This window comes from Arvicanthis niloticus, chromosome 7 (genome assembly GCF_011762505.2).
Source record: "Arvicanthis niloticus isolate mArvNil1 chromosome 7, mArvNil1.pat.X, whole genome shotgun sequence".
Taxonomy (NCBI): Eukaryota; Metazoa; Chordata; class Mammalia; order Rodentia; family Muridae; genus Arvicanthis; species Arvicanthis niloticus.
The window spans coordinates 39,469,082-39,495,284 of NC_047664.1; the positions used below are offsets into that span (position 1 = coordinate 39,469,082).

The 26,203-nt window shown below is 40.2% G+C and overlaps 1 protein-coding gene across 11 annotated transcripts in view; it reads left to right on the forward strand.

The window, feature by feature from the left end:
• Positions 1-25,745, forward strand: part of Grk4 (G protein-coupled receptor kinase 4) — an 83,950-nt gene extending 58,205 nt beyond the window's left edge. For 8 of the 11 annotated variants that reach the window (XM_034509215.2, XM_076938337.1, XM_076938331.1 and 5 more), the window contains 7 exons: positions 558-595; positions 2,084-2,173; positions 12,766-12,974; positions 16,736-16,873; positions 19,694-19,831; positions 20,330-20,464; positions 22,432-22,695. In XM_034509215.2, the coding sequence (XP_034365106.1) occupies positions 558-595; positions 2,084-2,173; positions 12,766-12,974; positions 16,736-16,873; positions 19,694-19,831; positions 20,330-20,464; positions 22,432-22,482 (799 nt within the window). In that variant the 3' untranslated portion in view covers positions 22,483-22,695. Of the gene's footprint in view, positions 1-557; positions 596-2,083; positions 2,174-12,765; positions 12,975-16,735; positions 16,874-19,693; positions 19,832-20,329; positions 20,465-22,431; positions 22,696-24,548 lie in introns of those variants that run through there. The other 3 variants (XM_076938330.1, XM_076938333.1, XM_076938334.1) reach the window with 3 other exon arrangements.
• Positions 25,746-26,203: the final 458 nt, after the last annotated feature.

Below are 26,203 nucleotides of genomic sequence, written 5' to 3' on the forward strand. Positions count from 1 at the left end.
ACTGCCCTTTTCATATGCTCTAAGAACGTGTCCACATTTTGGGTGAGGTACTTAGGGAATCTGGAGTGTCCTCAAATGTGAAGTCATAATTAAATATAAATCCTTTGGATGATTTGTAAATATAAATACTTTGAAATGTAATGCATTTTAAAGTACTTAACAATAAAATAGAATGAGTGAAGTTCTTTAAGGAGTAACTGCTTTCCTTACTCTGGGTTTACATACAGAATCACTGAAATATCTTCAGCTTGGCAGGACTATGCAAAGCAGTTCATTTTACATTTAACATATGTATGATGCTTGCTGAGATGAATTCCTTTTTTTTTTTTATAGACATACATCACCATGCGTAGCAAAGTAGAATTTTTGTAGAATTATTGAGCTGCCTGTAGTTACGGCTGAAGGCAGTAAGAGCTTGGGTTGCTCACAGAAGGTGGTTTTACTTTCTGCCCGTCTAGGTACTGCTTTTTAACCATCAAGATATCTCTGGCTGTTTCTTCTCAGTGCTGAGGAACTGATTTCTGAATAACAGCTTTTTATTGTTTCTTTCCTTGTAGAGACCTAAAGCCAGAGAATATCCTCCTTGATGATCACGGTAAGAGAGCCTCTCACATCTCAGTGTGGGCTTGTCAGAGGGACACTTAGATAGCCTCTCACACCTCATTGTGGGCTTGTCAGAGGGACACTTGTACTTCAAAGCTGATGTGGACATGATTAATAATGCAGACTGGAATCAATAACTAAGAGAAACTCTTTGAGATGTGTTCTTTAAACACACACACACACACACACACACACACACAATTGACATTGCTATCACCTGTACTTACATAAAAGCAGAGACACTATATTTGTTAATGATGAATGTTTTAAAGTAGGTGAAAATAAACCCAAAGTGACTATTTGCCCTCCTGTTTTTTGCTATTGACCCATATTTATTTTCCGCTATTCCCTAGCCCTCTAAACCTGGCATGCTGACATCCATGTTGCCCCCTTATTATTTATCACTTGTCTCAGAGTGGGGGTGTAGAATGCTGTTATGGGGATCCTGTGGTGGTAGATGGGGACTGGCCTTGTGGTTAGCTCCTTGTCGGCATCATGGGTGCCTCTGACATTGGTACCTCTGGATCTGAGAATGAGCCCTATTTCTAGGATGCTGGTTGTATTTACTTTAAGTAGGTTAGCAATTTAAAAAGGAGCTTATGATTAGTGATTCTCAGTGGCTGAAAGGACCTTTCTGTGGAGCAGAGAACATGAACCAGAGCCAGAGTGATTCCTAGAAAGAACAAGCTCCTGCGGCTCATTCCTGAAGGCAGAGTGTGTGACTTTCTCAGTACTTAGCTCTCATGTTTACTTCTGCCACTTCTTTCTGCTTGTTACCTAACTTATGTGCTGACCCCATTAAGAAGAGAGGTGCTTGGAATTTCATTTATGTAATAATGAAGAAGTAACTTGACTGCTTCCAACTCTTAAGTCTGTGATTTGTGCTGGGATATGCTGCACTGGTATCTAGAATTGGCATTGAAGGGAAGAGAACAAATTATGTTGTAAGACATTGAGTAGTTTACTACGTGTGTTATTAGGGTAAGTCTAAATCCTATGACAGATGTCCTTAGAAGAACATTTTCTGTAATTGGTTACTTTCCTAGGACTGTAGCCAACATTTATGCCTTCCTATGTATAGTACAGCTCTCTATGTGAAGTATCTTAACTGCTAGTTATGAGGAAATAATAAATATGGTTCCTCTATTTTTATCTGGTGCTTATTTACCGTTAAAGGGCTTCTTTAGGTATAAATATAATTTCTTGCTGTTAGTGAAACTCAGTGTGCTATATGAAATTATGTTACATATGTAAAATTTAAATATAATTTTTAGATATTGCTATTTTGATACATTTTTATGTGTTTTTAGCACTGAGGATAGAATCTCAAGCCTTATATTCATATACAAGGGTTCTATTACTGAGCTATATCCCCAGCCCTCATCAATACTTTTTAGTTGGACTTTGCCTCACAGTTATGAATTGTCACTAAAATGTTACTTCTCCCCATGATCTGTACATTGTGTGTGAACATGCACAGGACACATCCGAATTTCAGATCTTGGTCTAGCTATGGAAGTCCCAGAAGGGCATATGGTTCGAGGAAGAGTTGGTACTGTTGGCTACATGGGTAAGTGAAAGATGACTTTGGTGGACCTCATCCTTTCCTGCTAGGTGTGCCAGTGCTTAGAGGGAAGACTTAGCTTTTAATTTATTTTAATAGTATGAACCTCATTAAGCTGTAACAATAATGCTACATTAAAACATTATTTTTAAAAAATATTTGTGTTACATTTATTTATTATTGTGTACATGTATATGTACATATGAGCACACCAGGGAGTACATGTGCAAGTCAGATGACAATTCAAGTGAGTTAGTTCTCTGCTTTCATAAAACTCAAGTAGTCAGGCTTTAAGGCAAGCACTTTTACCCATTGAGCCATCTTGCCAGCCCCTAAAATAGCACTTAATAAAGCTCATTATTACTGTGATACTTTATATACAAACACAACAATTAACATTCTTCCTGTCTGAAAACTATTAGCTCTAAATTTAATTTAAAAAACAACAATTTGGGGGGGGGTCAGGGGAAGCTGGGTATGGTGATGTATGGGATTAAAGGTGTAATCTACCTTTAATCCATACTACCACACTCATCTCATAGACATCTCTCCCCTGCCTTTGTTGTTGTTTGGAAACAGGGTTTTTCTGTGTAGCTCTGGCTGTCCTAGAACTCACTCTGTAGACCAGGCTGGCCTCAAACTCAGAAATCTGCCTGTCTCTGCCTTCTGAGTGCTGGGATTAAAGGTAGGTGCCACCACCTCTGGCTTCTTTCCCCACTTTTATTAAACAGACTCTTCTCTCATACAGTATAATCTAAATACAGTTGAATACAGTTCCCCTCCCTCTGCTCCTCCTAGTTGCTTCCCACTCCTCTCCCATCCAGATATACTCTCTGTTTGTCTCTCATTAGAAAAGAACAGGCTTCTGGGAAATAACAAAATATAACAAAACAAAATATAGTAAGATAAAATAAAAACTATCATATTGAAGTTGGACAGACCAAGCTAACAGAAACTGAAAGAGCCACAAGAGAAGGCACAAGAATCAGAGACCCACTTGTTTACATATTCATAAGTTCCATAAAAGTACTAAGCTGAAAACTATTTTATTTATATATTTATAAATATAAATATAAATTATATATATATATTCCCCCGGTGCTGGGACTGGGTATCATCCAATTGAGTTGTTAGCTGAAAGAGTCTCATGGAAATCCCCAAACAACCCAGTCTTGTTACTATGTTTCCAAGACAATAGATTGCTCTCTACAAACTGACAACAAGGGCTCATTACATTCATATATACATATGAATACACATACAAGCACACACACACACATGATAGCTTTTAGTTCAGTGTGTGTGTGTATGTGTATAAGACCTGGTGCAGACCCATGTAGGCCCTGTGATTGATGCTTCAATTTCTGTGAGTTCATATGAACTTTGCTCAGTTGTTTTAGAGAACCTTGTTCCCCTGGTGTCCTCTGTCTCTTCTGATTCCCCTACTCTTTCTGCCTCCTCTTCTGAGGGGTTCCCTGAGCTCTCAGGGGAGGGATTTGATGGAGATATCTGGTTTAGCGAACTGTGTGTGTGTGTGTGTATGTATGTGTGTGTGTGTGTGCGCGCGCGCGCGCGTGTGCATGTGTGCATATAATGTGGCTCTCTGCATTTGTCCCTATCTGCTGCAGGAAGAAGCCCCCCCCCCCCCCCCCATGATGGCTGAAAGGCACTGAACTATGAGTATAGCAGAGTATCATTAAAAGTCATTTTACTGTTACTTTTTTTTGACCAGTAGTATTTGGTTATACTCTAGGTTTCTAAGATATCTAGTCTTTGGTTCTTGGTCACCCTTGCAGTGTTGGGTATGGGTATGGGTATGGGTAAATAGGCCTTAAGTCAAATCAGACATTGGCTGGTTACTCCCACAAGGTTTGTGTCACCATTGTAGATTCAAGGATTATAGTTGGATTGCTATTTGCTCTTCTCTTTTGGTACCCTGCAGAATACTTTCCCATGTCATAGACATTACAAAAATGGGAGCAAAGGTTTTATGTAGGCACCAGATTGATCTCTTCATTTTCAGTGAGTTGTGTGGGTATTGTCTTTAGCAATGAGTCCCTGTTGTCAGTTTATGGAGAGCAACCAATTGTCTTGGTAACAGCCTGGGTTGTTTGGGGATTTCCATGGGACCCTTTCAGCTAACGACTCAATTTGTTGATACCCAGTCCCAGCACTGGAAGCTTCATTTAGTGACAAGACATGGCCATTAAGAGTTCTGGCTCTCATTATTTGGAGACTTCATTTGGATTGCCTTCATATAGTTAGTTTTCTCTGCATTAGATTTCCATACTGCCCCCACAAATACTCTTTAATTCTTTTTTATTCTTTTATTTTATGTATTCACCATTGCTCTCTTCAGACACACCAGAAGAGGGCATTGGAGCCCATTGCAGATGGTTGTGAGCCATCATGTGGTTGCTGGGAATTGAACTCAGGACCTCTGGAAGAGCAGTCAGTGCTCTTAACTGCTGAGCCATCTCTCCAGCCCCTACTCTTCAATTCTAAATGTCTTTTCCCTGATGCCTTCCCTCAATCCTATGTTCTCCCATTCCTTTTCCACATGATCCTCCCAATCTACCTCCCAACTTCTTATTCCAGTCCACCCATAAAACCTCTTCTATTTCCCCCTCCCAGGGAGATCTATATGTCTCTCCTTGTTCTGTCCACTATATCTAACCTCTTTGGGCTTATGGATTGTAGCTTAGTTATAATTTATTTAATGGTTAATATCCATATATAACAATCTATATACATATTTATCTTTTTAGGTCTGGATTACCTCACTCAGGATGATTTTTTTTCTAGTATTCCCTTGCCTGAAAACCAACCTACCTACCTTCTTTCTTTCTTTCCTTCCTTCCTTCCTTTGAGCTGAGTAAAACCCCATTCTGCAAATGTACCACATGTTCTTTATCCATTCTCCTGTTAAGGCTGTTCCCAATTTCTGGATATTATGAATAGAGCAGCAATGGGCATTGTTGAGCAAGTATTAGGATGAAATGTTATTTTGGTATATGTCCAATAGTGGAATAGCTGGATCTTGAGGTAGATTATTTCCCATCTTTCTGAGAAATTGCTATACTGATTTCCATAGTGGCTTATAAATTTGCACTCCCACCAGCAATGGAGGAGAGTGTTCCCCTTGCTCCACATCCTTGTTGTTGTGGCCTTTACTCTGCCTCAACACTTTTGGCTAAGTGCTCTGGTCAAGAGAGAGAGTGGGGCTGCAGGGGCAGGAGACGCGAAGAATGGAGACAAGACAGGGTGTGATCAAGTCTCCTCTCTCATACCAAGTCTCTCTTCTATTTTCTCAAGTCTCTCCATTGAAGAGAATTCTGAGGTATTTATATACACAAGCAGGAGAACACAGGTGAAAACACTTTACCACGTGCACCATACAGCTGAGGTCACTAAACAGCAAAACAAGCTATGTGGGATAAACAATATATTTATCAGAGTGTGCTTCAGCTGTTATAGGCTTTTGACAACCAAGTCTTTCATCAGGGTATATGGTTCCAGATGGCTGCAAAGTTGATCTAGCTGCTTTCTACTAAAGTCAGCTCCCAACACCTTGTCAGTAAGAACTGCAACTTGTGTTATTGATTATAGCCATTCTTACAGGCTTAAGATAGAATCTCAGTGGTTTTTATTTGTTTTTTCCTGATGGCTAAGGATTTTGAACATTTAAGTACTTTTTAGCCATTTGAGATTCCTCTATTGAGAATTCTGTTTACATCTGTACCCCAGTTTTAATTGTTTTTTATATCAAGTTTCTTGAGTGTGATATATATTTTGGATAATAGTCCTCTATTAGATGTAAAGTTGGTAAAAAAATCTTTTCCCATTCTGTAGGCTGCTACTTTGTCCTAATGATAGTGGCCTTTGCTATGTGGAAACTTTTCAGTTTCACGAGGTCCCATTTATTAATTATTGATCTTAGTGCCTGCATTGTCTGTGTTCTGTTCAGAAAGCCACCAACTGTGCCAGTGTGCCCAAGGCTATCTTCCACTTTCTCTTCGATCAGCTTTAGTATACCTGGCTTTATGTTAAATTTTTTGATCTATTTAGAGTTGAGTTTTTGTGCAGGGTGCTAGGGATGGGTCTATTTGAATTATACAGTTTGACCAGCACCATTTGTTGAAGATGCTATCTTTTTTTTCCAGCATGTATTTCTGGCTTCTTTATCAAAAATCAAGTGTCTATATGTGTGTAGGTATATGGCTGGGTCTCAAATTCAATTTCATTGATCAGTGTGTCTGCTTTTATGCCAATACCATGTGTGTGGGGTTTTTTTTTTTTTTTATTAGTTTTGGTATAGCTTGAGATCTGGAATGGTGAGACCTTCCATAGTTCTTTTATTGTTCAGGATTATTTTAGCTATTCTGTTTTTTATTCATATGATTTGAATATTGTCCTTTCAAGATCTGTGAAGAATTTTGATGGGGATTGTACTGAATCTGTAGATTGCTTTGCTAGGAGCATGGGAGATCTTTCCATCTTCTGATATCTGCTTCAGTTTCCTTCTTTAAAGACTTGACATTTTTATTTTTATCATATGAGTCTTTCACTTGGTTGGTTGGAGTTACTGTAAGATATTTGAAATGTTTGAGGCTAAAGTGAAAGATGTTTCTCTGATTTCTTTCTCAGTCTGTTTGTCATTTGTATATAGAAGGGCTACTGATTTTTGTGAGTTAACTTGGTATCTAACAGCTCTGCCATAAGTGTTTATCAGCTGTAGGAGTAGCTTGGTGGAATTTTTAGGGTCATTTATGTTTACTACCATATCATCTGCAAATAAAGATACCATGACTTCCTCTTTGTATCCCCTTAATCTCCTTCAGTTCTGTATTGTTTTAACAAAGACTTTATTGTGCTATATTTAATAGGTATGGGGAGAACAGATAATGTCTTGTTTCTGATTTAAGTGGAATTGTTTTGCATTTTTCTCTATTTAATGGGCTTGCTGTAAATTTCCATTTTTACATTTAGTTATGTCCCTGTATCCCTAATCTCTCTAGGATTTTTATTTTTTGGCATGTAATGAGAGGACCATCTGGTTTATTTGTGTTTTTTTTCCTTTTGGTTTGTTTAGATAGTAGCTTATATTTATCGATTTTCATATATTGAACCATCTCTACATCTTTGGGATGGAGCCTACTTGATTACGATGTATTATCTTTTTATGTCTTTTTGGAATCTATTATTTTTGCATCTATGTTCATAAGGAAAATTGGTCTGTTTTTTTTTTTTTTTCTTTGTTGTGTCTTGGTGTAGTTTGAGTATCAGGGTAACTAGTTCATAAAATGAATTGGACAGTGTTCCTTTTGTTTCTATTATATTGTGGAATAATTTCAGGAGTATTTTTATTAAGTGTTTTTGAAAGTCTAATAGAATTCTGTACCAAAACCATTGGGCCCTGGGCTTTTTTGGGGTGGGAAACTTTTTAATGACTGCTTCTATTTCACTATGGGGTTATAGATCTGTTTAAATGGTTTATCTGATCTTAATTTAGCTTTGAAATTATCTATTTTTTTTCAGATTTTCCAATTTTGTAGAGTACATGTTTTTAGAGTATGTTTGTATGATTTTATGGATTTCCTTGGCATCTGTTGTTATGACCCCCTTTCCTTTTCTAATTTTGTTAATTTGGATTCTCATTCTCTCTCTCTCTCTCTCTCTCTCTCTCTCTCTCTCTCTCTCTCTCTCTCTCTTCAGTTAAATTGAATAAAGGTTTGTCAGTTTTATTGATTCAATGAACCAACTGTTTGTTTTATTGATTCTTTATATTGGTTTTTTTTTTTTTTTTTTGCTTCTGTTTTATCAATTTCAGCCACCTACTCCTTTTGGGTGTGTCTTCTTTTTGTTCTAGAGCAGTTGTTCTCAGCCTTCCTAATGTTGCTACCCTTTAATACAGTTCATGTTGTAGGGATCCCAACCCTAAAATTATTTTGTTCCTACTTTATAAACTGCAGTTTTGCTGTTATGACTCATAAATATCTGCTATGCAGGATATTGACACACAGATTGAGAACCACTCTTCTAGAGCTTTTGGGTGTACTATTAAGTTACTAGTAGCAGACCTCTCCAGTTTTTTGTTTGTTTGTTTATTCTAGGTACTTTAGGGCTATGAACTTTCTTCTTAGAACTACTTTTATTGTGTCCTATAAGTTTGGGTATGATGTGTATTCATTTTCATTCAAATCAAGAAAGTCTTTAATTTCGTTATTTCTGTCTTGATCCATTTTTCATCCAGTAAAGAACTGTTCAGTTTCCATGAGTTTGTTAGCTTTCTATTGTTTCTGTTATTGATGTCCAGCTTTAATCTATAATAGTTTGATAGGGAATTATTTCCATTTTCATGTGTTTGCTGTGTCCAAGTATGTAGTCAGTTTTGGAGAAAGTTTCATGAGGTGCAGAGAAGAAGGTATATTCTTTTGTGTTTGGGTAAAATGTTCTGTAAATATGTTATGTCCATTTGGTCTATAGTGTCTTTTAGCTCCAGCATTTCTCTGTTTAGTTTTTGTGTAGATGACCTATCTGTTGGTGAGAGTGTGGTACTAAAATTTTCCACAGTTAGCATGTGAGGGTCAATATGTGATTTACGCTGTAGTAGTGCTTCCTTTACAAAAGTGGGTGCCCTTTGTGTTAAGAATTGAAATGTCTCCGGGCGGTGGTGGCGCACGCCTTTAATCCCAGCCCTTGGGAGGCAGAGGCAGGCAGATTTCTGAGTTCGAGGCCAGTCTGATCTACAGAGTGAGTTCCAGGACAGCCAGGGCTACACAGAGAAACCCTGTCTCAAAAAAAAACCACACACACACACACACACACACACACACACACAAGAATTGAAATGTCATCTTGGATTTTTTTTCTTTGATGAATACAAAGTATCCTTCCCAATCTCTTTTGATTAGTTTTGGTTTAAAGTCTATTTTGTTAGATATTAAAATGGCTACACAAGCTGTTTCTTAGGTCCATTTGCTTGGAATATCCTTTTCCAGTCCTTTACTCTCATACCTGTTTTTGATGTTGAGATGTTTTTCTTGGGTGCAGCAAAGAATGGGTCCTGTTTTCCCATTCCATCTTTTAGTCTGTATCTTTTTATTGGGGGAATTAAGATCCTTGATATTAAGAGATATCAATGACCAGTGATTGTTGGTTCCTATTCTTTAGTTGTTATTGGTGGTAATGGTGGTGGTCTTGACAGTGTGTGTGTGTGTGTGTGTGTGTGTGTGTGCGCGCGTGCATTTCCTTTCCTTGAATTTTAGTGGTCTGGGATTTTTAAGTGCCTCTGTTTTGATGGTTGTGATGGAGTTTTCCTTCTGTCACACTTTGTAGAACTGGATTTATAGATAAATATTGTTAAAATTTGGTTTTACCATGGAATATCTTATCTTCTCAATCCAAGTTGATTGAGAGTTTTGCTGGGTATAGTAGTTTGGTTGGCATCTGTGGTTTCAGAGACTGCAGTACTTCTTTTCTGGCTTTTAGGGTCTCCTTTGAAAAAGCAAATGGAATCCTAATAGATATGCCTTTGTTTGTTACTTGACCGTTTCTTTTGCTCTGTATGTTTAGTATTTTGATTACTATGTGGTCAGAGGACTTTCTTTTCAGACCCAGTCTATTTGGTGGCCTGTATGTTTCTTGTACCTTTATAGGCATTTCTTTCTTTAGGTGAGAATTTTTTTTCTTCTATGATTTTGTTGAAAATACTTTCTGGGCCTTTGAGCAGGGTTTCTTCCCCCTTCTCTATTCTCATTATCCTTAAATTTGTCATTTTTATTGCATCCCAGATTTTATGGATGTTTTGTGTCAGTAGATTTTAGATGTAACATTTCTTTGACCTACGTAGCTATTTCTTTCTAGTACATCTTTAATGCCTAAGATTCTCTCTTCTGTCTCTCATATTCTCTCGATGAAGCTTGCCCTGTAGTTCCTGTTTGAATTCTAACTTTTATTTCTGGAATTCCCCCCGTTTTATTTTCTTTATTCCCATTTTCAGGCCTTGAACACTTTTATGTATTTTCTTTAACTGTTTTTTTCTTGGCTTTCCTTAAGGGATTTATCCATTTACTCTTTGAGGATTGCTATGTTCTTCATAGAGTTGATTTTAAGGTCATTTTGGGGGGAGGCATCAGCTATGTTGCTGTATTCAGTACCTGCTGTAGTAGGGTTGCTGGGCTTCAGTTGAGACATTGTCCTGGCTGTTATTGATTGCATTTTTATACTGAAACCTAGGTATCTGGGATTGAGATGATTATAGGTCTTGAAGATGAATGATGATATCTGTTTTTGTCTCTGCTGGATGAGTGTTTTTCCTTGGTTTCTACTTCCTCCCTGGACTTTAGGAGAGTGTAGTAACTGTGTACTACCTGGTAGGAAATTTCTCTCCATCTGTTTCCCTGGCCTGCTCAGGTGATGTGTTCCCAGTGTATGCCTGCTGGCTTTGGAGGCTGGTATAATGGGATGAAGGGGGAAGTAAGGCTGGAGGAGATCTTTGTCATCTGTTTGGGGTAGGGTCCGAGAAGAAAGGGAAACTGTGCAGGTTTTCTGCTATAGAGCTGGGGATGAGCCTGGGGTGGGGCGGGGATTGGACAGGGAGGGGCAGGAGAGGTGTGCATCCACTGCCAACCTACTTGTTTTCCTGGCAGGAGTGTCCTTGAGGTACCAGGGGTGCCTGCTGGGGCTTGGGGCTGGGACAAAGGAACAAGTAGGGGTAAAGAGGACCTGTGGACCCACATGGGAGGGAACTGCAGAGCTGAGTGTAAGACTGCGGGATTGGGTCTGGGAGGAACAGAGGATTGAGACATCTTTTTAAAGCAGCTGATAATATAGCTACATTTTAACAGAGGAATCTGAACCATAGGTAAAAACTACAATTGGATCTATAAAAATTGTGTAGTCTTTCAGTTCTACAAATTAAGGTACTTTAATTTACAAAATAATTGGGGAAATAGAATAGAAAAATATCCCAACATCTGAGTTGTCTGTGCAACAGCATTTGAGCCCATGAGTGCTCAGACTTGAGTTAGAATGACAACTGATGTGACCTCCCTGAAGAATGGCTGTTCCCTAACATAAATGGCATTGCTTTCAAATGTCATCTCAATGTTAAAATTTAACCTAGCCAATTAGTAAGTGGTCTAATGGATCTAGAGCAGTGGTCCTCAACCTTCCTAATGCTGTCAAGCCTTTAATACAGTTCCTCGTGTTGTGGTGACCCTCAAACATAACATTATTCTTGTTGCTAGTTTATCACTGTAATTTTGCTACTGTTATGAATCACAAAGTAAATATACATGTTTTCTGATTGTCTTAGGTGACTCATGTGAAAGAGTAGTTCAACCTTGCTATGGCCTGAGACCCAAAGGTTGAGAACCAGTGATCTAGAGGGAATGAAGAGTCTCCTAGTCTAGAGCCTCTTCTTTCTTTCCTCTCTCCCTCTTTCCTTCCCCCCTTCCCCTTTCTTCCCTTCCCTCCTTTTTTACTTTATTTTTTTTTTTCTTGTTTTTTGAGACAGGGTTTCTCTGCCTAGCCCTGTCTGTCTTGGAACTCACTCTGTAGATCAGACTGGTCTCAAACTCAGAGATCTTCCTCTGCTTCCCCAGTGCTGGGATTAAAGGCGTGCTCCAACACATCCAGGCTTCTGCAGTTCTCTTTCTATAAATGAGGGGTGGTGCCCATAGAGTGGAGTCTATGTGGTTATGTGATGGCAGTCTGGCAAGGCCACAAGTCTTCTCACATAGCTAGTGTTTATGCATGTAGGCATATAAGCCTTACCCATCTGATCTCTGGGAAATTAATCAAATTCATATTATTCCAAAGATGAAGGGTATGGTGGGTCTTTCAGAACCTGACATCTCTCCCCTTGTAGGTTTCTGATTTGGGAACAAATGACACTGCACTTGAGTCACCCATGGGAACATTTGAATGATGGGAACACCCCAAGAGGCAAGCTTTCTCTCCAGTACCATTTACCATATTACCCACCCTGTAGCAAGCAAGTTTATTTAGATATACAGACACTGCTTCAATTATCCTTTCCACATCAATGAACCCAATTAATCTGAAGTATATAACTCAGTGGATATTAGTGCATTTACAAAGTTGTGTATCCATCATTATATATTACCATTACTCTATCTAATTTCAGAACATTCTTCACTTCAGATCTTAATGACCTGTTAGCAATTACTTCCTATTTATCACTTCTGTTCCCAGGCCTTTCAACCATGAATTTATGTTCAGTCTCTCTGAATTTGCATATTCTGCATATTTTATATAATCATATGATCCACATAAATACATCATATGATCTTTGGCTCTTTATGATTTTCTTTATTTTGGGGGTGGGTGGGTCCACACAGAGTTTCTTTGTGTAGCCTCAGATGTAACTGATCTGACCTCAAACTCAGCAGTGCTGAGATTAGAAGCATGTGTCACCACTGTCTGGCTGTGATTTTTTTTTTTTAAAAAAACTTAGCATGTTTTTAAGGTTCTTAGATCATATTGTAACAAATATTAAATTAATATATTTGGAATTATGAAAATATTTAAAACAAAACTTTAATTTAAATTTTCCTGTATTTGTTATTTAGCTCCAGAAATTATCAATCATGAAAAGTATACATTTAGTCCTGATTGGTGGGGACTTGGATGTCTGATATATGAAATGATTGCTGGACATTCTCCATTCAGAAAATATAAAGAAAAAGTCAGCCGGGAGGAATTAGAAAGAAGAGTGACGAATGAAACTGTTGAGTACTCTGAGAGGTTTTCAGAGGATGCCAAGTCCATCTGCAGCATGGTAGGTCAGGCTCCATGGAAGCAGGGAAGCATTTAACTCACTTGCTCTCTTTTGATGGTTCAGAAGGCAATAGTCAAGTAGGAAGGCAGTCTTTAGAAGCAGGATAGTCACCCCTTCCCAACTTAAAAGTCCTGGTTCAACACCAAGACCAGGCTGAGATGAACTCAGCCAGGCCTCTCAGTAACCTACCTCCTTCCTGGTGCTCTTGTCTGGAATTTCATCTTAGGCAGACAATGAGAGTCCACCGAAGTTTTCAGCCCAAACTTGGAAAAAGACTGGACAACTACAGCAAAGCCTAAGGAAAATTCATGACTCCCCTTCTGTAGAGCTATTATTGAAAGGAAGAATGGTGCCAAATTACTCTGTTTTCAAAAAACAGCTGCTGAGTCTGGTTCATTGACTCATTTTATGTGAAATTAAATATAAAGTGCTTAATTCTATTATATTTTGGAATGGTAAGAGTGCCTCTGCCAAATTCTTTTCCTTTAAATCATCACAGACACTCTTAACTCCAAGGGCAGCATGGGCCAGATTGACACCTACCTTACATATTTGATTATTGTATTAGGACCTTCATCATCCATGAGACATGATGATGCCAGAGAGCAAGTCCTAACATAATCATAGAACAAGCCAGTAGCAATTGGGTGCCATCTGCCCTTAGGGCTGGTTTTTTTTTTTTTTTTTTTCACCCACTGTTGGCTGCCTACACACCAAAATTTCTTTGTCACTTGCTTACCTTAGAATGGTGACTATAAACATTTTTTCTTTTGCTGTCCTTTGATGAATTTTTAAAATTTTTTCGTTCAATAAGGGTTTATTGAATCAGTTAACTCAATTAAGAAACCCTTCACAAGAACACCCTTTTTCTCCTACTGGTTTGCCTCATGCAGCCTTGATAGGAGGGTTTATGCCTAGTCTTATTATAATTTGTTATGCTATGTTTGTCTGATAACCTTGGAAGGCCTGCTCTGGTTTTTTGGGTGGGTGTATAATGTATGAGAGTTAAAAATAATAATAAAAAATTGCCCACAAGTAAACCTAATCTGGACAAGTCTTTTTAAGACTCCCTTTACAAGTGATTCTAGATTGTGTCCATTTAACAGCTACAATCAACCATCATGCTCTATAACTACTGTGAAGAGAAACAACTGGCTCTTTTTTATTGGATATTTTATTTACACTTCAGATGTGACCCCCTTTCCCCATTTCCCCCCACCCACCCACCCAGGAACCCCCTATCCCATCCCCCTCCTCCTGCTTCTATGAGGATGTGCCCCCACCCACCTGCTCACTCCCACCTCCCCAACCATGAATTCTCCCACACTAGGGTATCCAGCCTTCATGGTACCAAGGACCTCCTCTCCCACCTATGCCCAACAAGGCTATTCTCCCCTACATATACAGCTGGAGCCATGGGGCCTTCCCTATGTGCTCCCAGGCTGGTGGTTTAGACCTGGGAGCTCTGGCTGGTTGGGATTTTGCTCTACCCATGGGGCCACAAACCCTTTTAGCTCCTTCAGTCTTCTCTCTAACTCCTCCATTGGGAACCCCATGATCAGTTCAATGGTTAGTTGTGAGAATCTGCCTCTCTATATTTCAGACTCTGGCAGACCTCCAAGGAGACTGCTATATCAGGCTCCTGTCAGCATGCACTTCCTGACATCCACATCAACGTCTACCTTTGGCGAATGCACATGGGATGGAAACCCAGGTGGAACAGTCTCCAGACGACCCCTCCTTCAGTTTCTGTCCCACACTTTGTCTCCATATTTGCTCCCATGAGTGATTTAACAACTGGCTCTTAAACAATGGGTTAAGTTTCCCCACAAATGGATTGTAGGAAAGTATCTTAGGACATACATGGGTAACTTGCCCAAGAGCAGAGAGGGGACAAGAACTTGGGACAACCTTTTTTGATTGATATAGTTCCTTGAAGAAAGGCTTATTTGAATTTGTGACAGTTAAAAATATGTAAAGAATGCTTTTAGTCAGGTAGTGGTGGCACACGGGTTTGATCCCAACCCTTGGGAGGTAAAGGCAGGCAGATCTCTGTGAGTTCAGGGCAGCTAGATCTACATAATGAAACCTTGGCTCACCCTCCCCCCCAAAAAAAGGTTTGAAAAAGATTTTTGTGTGTGTAGTGGTACATGGCTCTAATCTCAGCAGTCTGGAGGTCCAGATATTGCATATGAAGATTTCAAGATCAGCTTAGGCTACAAGACCCTGTCTTGAAAAAACTCAGTGACCCAGGAGATTGTTCAGTAGGTTAAAATACTTGTCACATAAGTCCACTGACCTAAGTTTTATCTCTAGAATCTATGTCAAAAGCCAGATGTGGTGGCACATATCTGTAGTCCCTGTACTATTAGGGTTAGAATAGGTGGCAGATATAGGAAAATGATCTGGAAGTTTATGAGGCTAGCTAGCCTGGAATATACAACACAGCAGCAGTTGGTGCCTCAAAAAGATGGAATGCAAGAATGAACTCCTGATTTAGGAAATTGACCCCTGACCTCCAGACATGTACCCACACTCACACAAATACATAAATAAAACAAAAAGGGGGGGGGCTTTAGAGATGGCTCAGTGGTTAAGAGCACTGACTGCTCTTCCAGAGGTCCTGAGTTCAATTCCCAGCAACTACATGGTGGCTCACAACCATCTATAATGGGATCTGATGCCCTCTTCTGGTGTGTCTGAAGATAGCTACAGTGTACTCACATAAAATAAATAAATAAAATATTTTAAAAAAAATGGGGGAAAGTAGAGATGATGTTAGAGACAGGCAAGAGACAGAGTTAAATATATACAGTTTCTAGAAGGAGGCTTGCTCAATTTTTAATTTGGGTCCTTAATACTCTAGTGATTTCTTTTTATAAATTCAACAGCATTGAAATAATGGTTCTGAACTTACAACTCTATTTCCTTAGTAGTTATCTCTTAATTTTTACAACATTTTTACTTGAGGATTGACTTACTCAAATGGCATAGTTTTCTTGAGACAGATTCCATATAGCTCTGCTGGCCTGGAACTCACTATGTAGATCAGGTTGACTTCAAGAGATCCACCTGCCTTTGCCCAAGTGCTGAGATTAAAGGGGTTCACCAGGAGGTGTAGTTCTTTAAGCTTCCATCTGATGGTCAGCCATGGAAGGGCTTGAGTGTTACTCTCTGAAACCAGAATCTACTTAGTTAAGTCTGAATTTCACAGTTTGCTTGATACTTAGGAACTACAGTGGCTATTAACTTGGATATATGTCCTTTCTGCCACCCCTACTACTTTGGTTGTTAGGGATTTTTGTTTTGTTTTGTTTCTTTTTGTTTGTTTTGGCTTTCCTTTTTTGTTTGTTTGGTTTTTTTTTGTTTGTTTGTTTTTCAGGACAGGGTTTCTCTGTATATTCCTGGCTGTCCTGTAACTCACTCTGTAGACCAGGCTGACCTTGAACTCAGAAATCCAACTGCCTTTGTTGGGATTAAAGTGCTGAGATTAAAGGCAAGAGCCACCACTGCCCACCTTTTTTTTTTTTTTTTTTTTTTTTCTTTTTTTGGCTTTTCAAGATAGTGTTTCTTGTGTAACCCTGACTGTCCTGGAACCCACTCTGAAGACCAGGCTGACTTTGAACTCACAGAGATCTATCTGCCTCTGCCTCCCAAGTGCTGAAATTAAAGGCACAATCACCACCTGGGTTATTAAAGAAGATAGTTTTGATTACATTTTTATCCTAATAGCTTCAGTTGATTGTTTCTCTCTTGTGTAGTTATTCATCAAAGATCCAAGTAAACGGCTGGGCTGCCAGAGTGATGGAGCCTCTGCTGTAAAGCGGCACCCAATATTCAAAAACATTAACTTCAGCAGGCTGGAAGCAAATATGTTAGATCCACCTTTCATTCCTGATGTAAGTATGTCACCCAGAGTAGCTAGGTCTCAAGAACACCGATTCCCATGACAGTCTTTTGTTAAAACACACTCGATACAGGTGGGTTCTGCTCTATAAAATCTAAGATCTGTTATTTTTGCTTCTCTTCTTTCTTTCTTTTTTCTTTCCCTCTTCTCCTCCTCCTTCCTCTTCCCTTCTTCTCCCTTCTTTTCTTCTTCCTTCTTTTCCCTCTCTCTGTTTCCCTCCCTTGCTCCTCCTCCTCCATTCTACCACTTCCATATCCTCAAGCAGACCCATAGTAGCTCTCTGACTTCCAGGCCTGGTGTGTGCAGTCTATCACTGCTAGAGTAGCCAAACTCCCTGTTTTTCTCCCCATTCTCAGTGCCATCTCAGACCTCCTTGGCATGCCCTTTAAGGGCCTCTGTGTGCCAGTGTTCCTGCTATGACCTCAGTGCAGAGTTTACCTCCATCCATGTGCTCACTCCTTATACTGGACTGTGCTTTAGTCTGGCATGTGCAGCCCTTTCTACTTCTCACTGGATATTGAGACTGGAGCTGTCAATATCTCTGCTTCATCATGAATATGCTATTGGGATAAAAATGTCATGCCTCCAAAAGCATAGGGCCTGGCACTTGTCTGTGCTTGGTACATAATATAGGACATAATAAGTAGATTAACAAATATAACATATAGTTAGTGAAGTACTGATGAAAAGATGATTAAGTGAAGATAACCTGGACTCTATCCCTAGTAGTCTGCTATAGACACATTCTAAAAATGAGAAGGTAAGGTAAGTTCAGCATGGCTCTAGGCTGAGGGCAAAGGGGGAGAAGGTAGATAAGTAAGAGAGTGCCTCTGCTTGGAGAGGCACACAGGAAGACAAACTGATTGGCATTCTGGGAAAGTGTTGCTCGCAGTGAGGCATGCATAACGTGGACTTCATATGGCTGTCAGGTCTGGAGATGGGCCTGCTTGGGTGAAATGCAGGGAAAACAGGTCAAGGTGGTTTCGTAGGAGGGAGGGGGAACACACTGGACAGGAGCCATCCTAGACTGTCTATGTCCTTGTCTTAAACAAATCACCCCATTTGGAGGCAGTTTAATAAACTCTGGACACTTTGTTCCTAAGAACAGTGCCAAGGTGGAGGCTGCAAGCCTGGGCCCTAATCCTAGAGGAGAAATTGCTAGCAAGAATGTTGCTTTTAATTTTAATCCAAATGCTAAGGAGGTACTTTGCAGGTAGGATGCTATCTTAGAGTTTCTATTCCTGCACAAGCATCATGACCAAGAAGCAAGTTGGTGAGGAAAGGGTTTATTTGGCTTACACTTCCACACTGCTGTTCATCACCAAAGGAAGTCAGGGCTGGAACTCAAGCAGGTCAGGAAGCAGGAGCTGATGCAGAAGCCATGGAGGGATGTTACCTACTGGCTTGTTTCCCCTGGCTTGCTCAGCTTGCTTTCTTATAGAATCCAAGACTACCAGCCCAGGGATGGCACCATCCACAAGGGGCCCTCCTCCCTTGATCACTATTTGAGAAAATACCTTACAGCTGGATCTCATGGAGGCATTTCTTCAAGGGAGGCTCCTTTCTCTGTGATAACTCCAGCTTGTGTCAAGTTGACACACAAAACCAGCCGGTACAGATGCTCAGTGCCAGATTCAGGGTAAAAACTGTCACTAGGGGATCCCACAGCCAGTGGTCTCCATGCCTGTTCACACCTCTCTGTGTCTCCCACAGACGTAACTGCACCATCCTTCTATAGCTTTAGATCTTTGCAATCTATTTTTTTGCTGCAGAGAAGGAAAGAGATCCTTATGAGGGGTGTATGAGCACTTGTGCATGGATGGCTGGAACAAAGACACAAAAGGATCTGTGACACTACAAGTTCCCCAGGAGGGCTGGAGAAATCAGCAGTTAAGAGCACTGACTGCTCTTCCAGAGGTCCTGGGTTCAATTTTCATCAACCACATGGTGGTTTACAACCACCTGATGCCCTCTTCTGGTGTGAAGAGAGCAACAGTGTACTCACATACATTAAATAAATAAATAAAAATTTTAAAAACAGCTCCTTGAGAAAAGTGGCACAGGATCTGCTGTGTCATAGACTATGCATGGTGTAAATTAGAAAATTACTTTGAAAAGAGAGCCCCTGTAGGTGCCTGCGGCCACAGACAAACTGGGTCCACCTGAAAAGGGGGCTGGAAATGAAAAAAGGATGGAGAGGTGAGAGAAGCATGAAGCCAAGACAAAGTTTTCTGATCAAGGCTCAAAGTTTAATATTCAGCTCTAGTAAAATATAGGGAAAGCCCTACCAAACCCATCCTTTGTTCCAGCTGCAAAGCAGGCTCACTGGGCAGTCTCTTCTTCAAAGTTCTTGCTGGAAGTTTCAAGTGTAAACAAAGCAGCAGGATTCACTTAGGTGTTATGGTCCTGTGTGGCAGACAAGGTCTGTTCAGACTGCTCAAGGCTGGGGAGGGCACAGGCCTTGGCAATGAAGGGGCAGGGAGGAGTATGTGTGGACTTGTTCTTTTAAATTAAGGGAGCTCAGAGTTGCTTTAGCACTGGGGATGTAGTTAAGTGGTAGGGTGCTTGCCCAACATAGGCAGGTTCTATATCTAATCCTCAGCATCTGAAAATTAAAAACAAAATAGCCTTATAAGTAGATATTGTACTGGGGATGGTCAGGGCAGCCAGATTGTGAGTTCAATGACAGCCTAGGCTGCCTATTCCTGTCTCAAAATCCCAGAAGAAAAATGTAACCAAACAACAAAACAAAAAAAGAATTATTCAAGACGTTTCATAGACTGATGCCTCCCTCTTTGTTCTTGGTGCCCAGCCTCAGGCCATTTATTGTAAGGATATCTTGGATATTGGGCAGTTCTCTGTGGTGAAAGGAGTCAGCCTGGACACCAATGATGAGGCCTTCTACACCCAATTTGCGACAGGGTGTGTCACCATCCCCTGGCAGAATGAGGTACTACTCTTTCTAGCAGAGTAGGTTTATGCTAGTTTTAACAATGGTGTGTGTGTGTGTGTGTGTGTGTGTGTGTGTGTGTGTTTGTGTCTGCAAAATAAATTTATGCAAAGAACTTAACCATGAGGACTAGATCATGGGTAAATCAAGACCATGCCAGAAACATGGCAGCTACTCTGGTCCTAGTTAGAGGAGGTGAGCAAAAGGCAATCTTGGGAATTGCCTGTCAACCTGGAGTCCTGCTCCATAAGCAGGGCTAAATAGTAGCTTGGCTCCAGTGGAATTAGCTTTTTGGGAGGTACACTTCAAGAAGGAGGAACAAGAGGCCACTTTATTTAACCCGAGAGTTCAGAAACCAGGAGTCTAGGAACATAGAATCAGAGAAGGTCTGGGAAATATAAGGTGTGCCACATTGAGGTCAGGTACTGGGTGATAGGAGAGCACAGAACCTCTCATGGTGTCTCCAAAGATGCTTTTTCCTGTCTTCTATGCATACAGATGATTGAATCTGGATGCTTCAAGGACATCAATGAAAATGAAGATGCAGATTTGCTATCACCTGAAAAACACAAGATATGTCCCTCCATTCTCAGATCAAGGAGAAACTTCTTCCATAGACTCTTCAGAAGAGCGGTAAAAAATCTTTTGCAAAAGTAAACTATTGTGGCTGGGGCAGTTGCTTAGGGTAGAACATTTGCATAGTAGAAGCAATGGCTTGGGTTCTGAGAATCAGGGATGTGCACATGTGTATTTACACTCACCCTCCCAACATGTATCAAAAGGAAAATATTTTCTAAGAAAAACAGCACTTGTGGGGGGTGGGGGGCGTTCAAGACAGGGTTTCTCTGAGTAGCCCTGGCTGTCCTTGAACTCATAGACCAGGCTGGCCTTGAGTTTAGAGATCTACCTGCCTCTGCCTCCTGAATGCTGGGATTAAAGGTAAAAGAATTTCTCTGAGTTTGAGACCAACTGACTACATATTGAGTTCTTGTCAGAAGAGAAGGAAGAGAAGAAAAAGAAGAAGAAGAAAGAGAAGAAGGAAACAGACCTACAGAGACAGAAGGTTGGACACCACACACACACACACACACACACACACACACACACACACTGACTTGATATAGTTTTAAAGCAGTATGATTCTATTTAAAGCTTACCCAGAGGAGTCTTCACAGTGCTCCTTGCTGTTGGTGGTGATCTGCAAAGCAATGACTCTTAGCACTGAAGCTGCTTCTATTCTGGTGACAAAGCATTTTGACCTTGCATAAAAGTCAGCATCTGATGGAACTCCCACAAACAATGCATGTTTAGTCCTCCATGTTCTGATTCCAACTACTGCTCTCTCATGTCCAAGTACACAGGAAAACCAGGTTCCCTTCTAAAAGTGGAAATTGTTTAAGGAAACTTTCTATAATAACATTACTCTTGTTCTATAGCCAGGGAAGACCCTGTCCTCCTTTCTTCCTACCTCAGCCTCCTGAGTGCCACATACCTGATAAGGTTAGCAAATAACTTCACCAAGCAAAAGGTCCTATGAGTGGATTGTTTTACTTTTTAACCTTTCAGATATTTCTTCCTTTTTCTTTTTTTTCTTGTACGTATCATTTCTTGAGGAATTTACTAAGATTTTTTGATAGCATTCTAATTTGTATTTTTTTCAATACAGAAAAACTCTCTTAACTAAGGGACAGCTAAATGAACTGACCAAAAGAGTCTAATTTCTGCATACAATTAAGTCCTATTGGGTGTTCCTCCTTACTCAGAGCCCATAATAATATCCACGGAAGACCTTGCCACTGATAAAATAGAGTTGTACAGTATGGAGCACCTTCTTACCATGGTACCTGTTGGTGAAGGAGCCAGTGAGTCTCATTTTCAATAGTCTCACTCAACTATTGATTTGATTTAGCATGCAACAGCAACGAAGCAGCAAAACTCATCTCAAGGCAATACCTCTGTATATGAATTAAGCATATACCTTTAAATGTTATTTTTCACAGTACAGGGATTTAAGTTAGGACCATTTATATACCTGAGAAGTACTCTAACAATGAGCTACATGCTCACACTCCCCACCTTTCATTTTTAAAATGTTTTTGAAATGGGTTCATCAAGTTGTCTGTTTTAAATTTGAAATCTTCTTGGCTCAGTTTCCTGAGTAGCTGGGAATTCCATTTCTTGAAGTTAATAAGAAAAACATACTTAAAGTTTTTGTTGGCCTTACAATTAGTATCCTCCTAGTTTTAGAACAGTATGTCATTTGTTCCTAGGTATCTTTGCAGATTGGTTCTAAGAAGCCAAAGTGTAAAAGTGTTCAAGTCTCTTTTATAAATAGGCAGTGTTTACATACAAGCCACAAAACTTCTGGTTACTTTAAATCACCTCTAGATTACATAAATATATAATACAATATATAAATAGTTATTGTAGCATGCTTTTAAACTTACTCAACTTATTGTCATTTGACTTAATTTTTTTGACTATTTTTGATTCGGGGTTGGTTGAATCCATGCTTATAGAACTCATGGCTACTCAAGCAAGCAAAGCCATCTTGGCATTAGAGACATAGCTGAGGCTGGCCATTATGCTGTTTGTTGCAGGGCTGCCTGAACATTGCCCCCAGTGAGGAGAGGGAGCCAACAGAACACTGACCATTCACTGTGCAGACTACAAAGCAAGACCCTGATGTTAAGAAGGAATCTATCACATGCTCAGTGTCTTGTCCTTTCCATAAATTGTAATAAACTGTCTGTAACACTGTTTATAATGTGCTTTCATGTATTTTTTACATTAATATTTGTATTGTCCTTTTACTGAAGCTGGATTAAAGAAGAACCCTGAGAATACCACAGTGTGCCCTGAAACTCCCAAGTGTGGATGTCTTGTGCATTTGAGCGGTTTAAAAAATATCTCTCTCTTTCTCTCTTTCTCTCTCTCTCTCTCTCTCTCTCTCTCTCTCTCTCTCCCTCTCTCTCTCTTTCTCTCCTCTCTCTGTCTGTCTGTCTCTCTCTCCTCTCTCTGTCTGTCTCTCTCTCTTTGTCTGTCTGTCTGTCTATCTATCTATCTATCTATCTATCTATCTATCTATCTATCTATCTATATCTGTCCCAATACTTTCAGAACCCTGTTGAGTTTTCCTTCAACTTTGCTTAGGTTCTTGCTGAACTATGAGTGCTACTTTTATAAATATTCCTTTTTTATCAATCTCTTCTCCCCTACCTGCTTTGGTACTCACATACCCCTGGAGGTCTGGGGTAGATTTTAGGCCCAACATGTAGTTAAATGTTACCTGAAGCCTCACACCATTTTCCTGAGACTATGCTATATCACAGTGAGAAAGTTTTCCCTGTAGTCCATTGATATCTCTTATGCTCTGACTCAAATCCAGTTCCAGCCAGTTCTCTGCTTTCTCATCTACTTGGACTGTTTCTTATCTTACTGAGTTGAATGCAGTTCTTTATGCTCTGAAACATGAAAGAACATTTCTAATCTTGATCTTCTAATACGGAACTAACTGGGCTCAGGAAAGAATATAGCTTGCCTCCTGGGAGGAATGTTATGCTTCATGTAGACTTCATTAATGAATATGGCCACTAGTACTGGCCAGGGGGGAGGGCCACTCCCTGGAACTGTTAATGCTTTTGTGATACTTGTGGTCTAATTACATAAGTGACTATGAAGTATGGTGATGCTGTAGTGTGGAGGGCTTCATTTCTGTATTATCACTTTAGTGGGATGCAGACCAGGGGATTTTAGTCAGGGCTCTCTAGAAGAACTGATAGATAGAATATATTATAAAGGTGATAGATCAGATTGGCTTGCACAATATGGGCTGAGAACCTGATAGCCGTTCAGTCCTTGAGTCTGGAAGCCTTAGCAGTCTCAATTTGGAACTGAAGGCTTGAAGGACTCCTGGAGAGTTGCTGGTTTTCAGTCTATGTTAGAAGGCTGAAGAAGCTGGGTTATAATGTCCACGAAGCATGACAGCAATAAGGGCAAATGTAGCCTTTGAAAAGCAGCCCTGCTTTTCCTTCTGACTTCCTTATATCTAGCCTGCTTCTAGAAGGTACTGCCTACCAAGGGAGGGTCTCTAGTCCTCAGTTAATCCTTTCAGGAAATACTCTCATGGATGTCAGAAGACAACTTACAAGAGTTGATTTTTTTCTTCTACCATATAGGTTCCAGGGATTGAACTCATTTCATTATGTTTGACATCAAGTATCTTAACCTGATAACCATCTTTCTCTAACCTTTAAGTTGCTTTTGTCAGGACTATTTTGGCTCAACAACAATAAAAGAAAAGAAGATATAAAGAACGTCAGCTTCACCTTTACAACTTTATGTGGTAGAAGCCTAGGATCTTTTATAAGGACTTCAAGCTTGCCACACAATGTTTAGTCCTAGTGATACTTAAGACTCTATGACCTCCCTAATCCCATCTCTCTCATTCCTATAACATCTATACCATGTGTATAATACTTCCAGAATTCTGCTGCTAGCTTGAGATGGAGCCTGATCCTCTTGGAGCACAGTTGCATTGGTGCCTTTGGTGATCTTGGGAAACACTTCCCTAAGCACTAGTAGGCAATTCCTTCAGCAGCATTCTCATTTTAGATTCATTCCCTGCTGGTAAATGAGTGTGTATTTCCACAAGATGGAAATGTCAGTGGATTGAGGGTCTTATCTTTAAGATAGCTTTTCTTTTGTTTCATTGCAGAATGCCAGCATTCTTCATCTGTACTCTTCTTGCCAAACTTCACAGTGATCTTTCTGCTCTGGTCTCCCCTCTTCTCCCTCCACCCTCTCCTTCACTCTCCATTTCTGACTGTAGACTTGGGTAAGAACAGTAAGCAGTAACCATGACACAACCTGAATGAAATCCTGCCTTGATATTTCCACCAAAAATTTAATCCATTATATTCAAATTTGGCCTCATTCAAGTTCTTTGGTGTTCCGCGCACCTCCCGCGTCCCCTTTCGCCTGTGGAAGAGAGACACAAGAAACGGAATTCGGGTATCACCACAGCGAGGCTTTAATCTGTATCAGCAGACGTGAAAGACTCGGAAGGGCCAAAGACAGGAAGAGGCACAGCTTAAATACATCCTAGAGTGACGTGTTCACTTCTGATTGGCTGTTCACTCATCACCCCATATTACGCCCTGGGATGGGCAGTGACTTTGGCGCGCTTTCTGCCTTTGCACCTGCGCAGTTAATTGTTTACTAGTGGAGAGGACACGATGTCCGCGCCATCTTGGAATGGCGAATATATCACCGCTGACAGCGCCTTCCTACACTTTGGACATGCACTAAATAGAGTTAGGTCGTTTGCTAGATTATCACATGCTACTAGCTAGTACCTGATCAAGTTCGCATTCCCCTCTGAACCTTCATGAGCCAGGTCACTGACTGTCTACATTTCCCTTAGTATCCTTTGTGTATGTATCTTCCTTGATTGCTCTTCACCTTATCTTTTGAGGTAAGGTCTTTAAACTCACTGAATCTGGTACTCACCAATTGCCTAGACTTGTTGGCTATGAGCTATGGGGGTCCACCTGTCTCTATCCATTCCAGCTTTGGGATTACAGAAGCATGCAACTATACCTGGCTTTTTAAAAAGTTTTTTTAATGTATATTTATGAGTGTTTTGCCTGCATGTATGTATATGCACCACATTTGGGCTTGGTGATAGAGGGCCTTGGTTGTAAAAAAAAGAATTTCTATGAGGCTATAGCTGGCCTTGCTCAGAGGATTCTCAGTGAACTCTAGAAAGGATTGAGTAGACAATACCAGAAAGGAGAGACTAAAGACTTGCATGTAACATTATTCCTCATCCCCATGCCTCTATATAAACTCCAAGTATTCCCTCCTCGAAGACCCTTTTCCTACAGAAATAAAGTCTCCTTTGATGAAGTCAGATTCTGGTCTCTTTCTTCCTCCATCTCTTTATTCTGCACTCTGAAATCTAACATGTGGTCACTCTGTCCTCTCAGAATGAGGAGTCAGAATGAGGAGTTGGATTCCCTGGAACTGGATAATTGTGCACTACAGTGTGGGTGCTGTGAGCCATACCAGGTTCTCTGCAAAAGCAATACAAGCTCATGACTGCTCAACCGTCTCTCTGGATTCCAAAACCCAATTTCTTAAAGTGAGTGCTGGGAATCTGGACCGAGATTCCTGTTCTCATGCTATTTTCTCATACTCCTTATGAATCATTTCCTACTTCCTCTCTCAACAGTCATGTCTTCTAGGCTTCCACCAGAAAGACCCAGTAAACTCTACTTCACTTTTTTCCTCCTAAGTTCCAAACTCTTCCACTTTTCCCCCATAAACAAGTTCCAGAAGCCCAAGAAGCATGCATCCATCTTCATCACT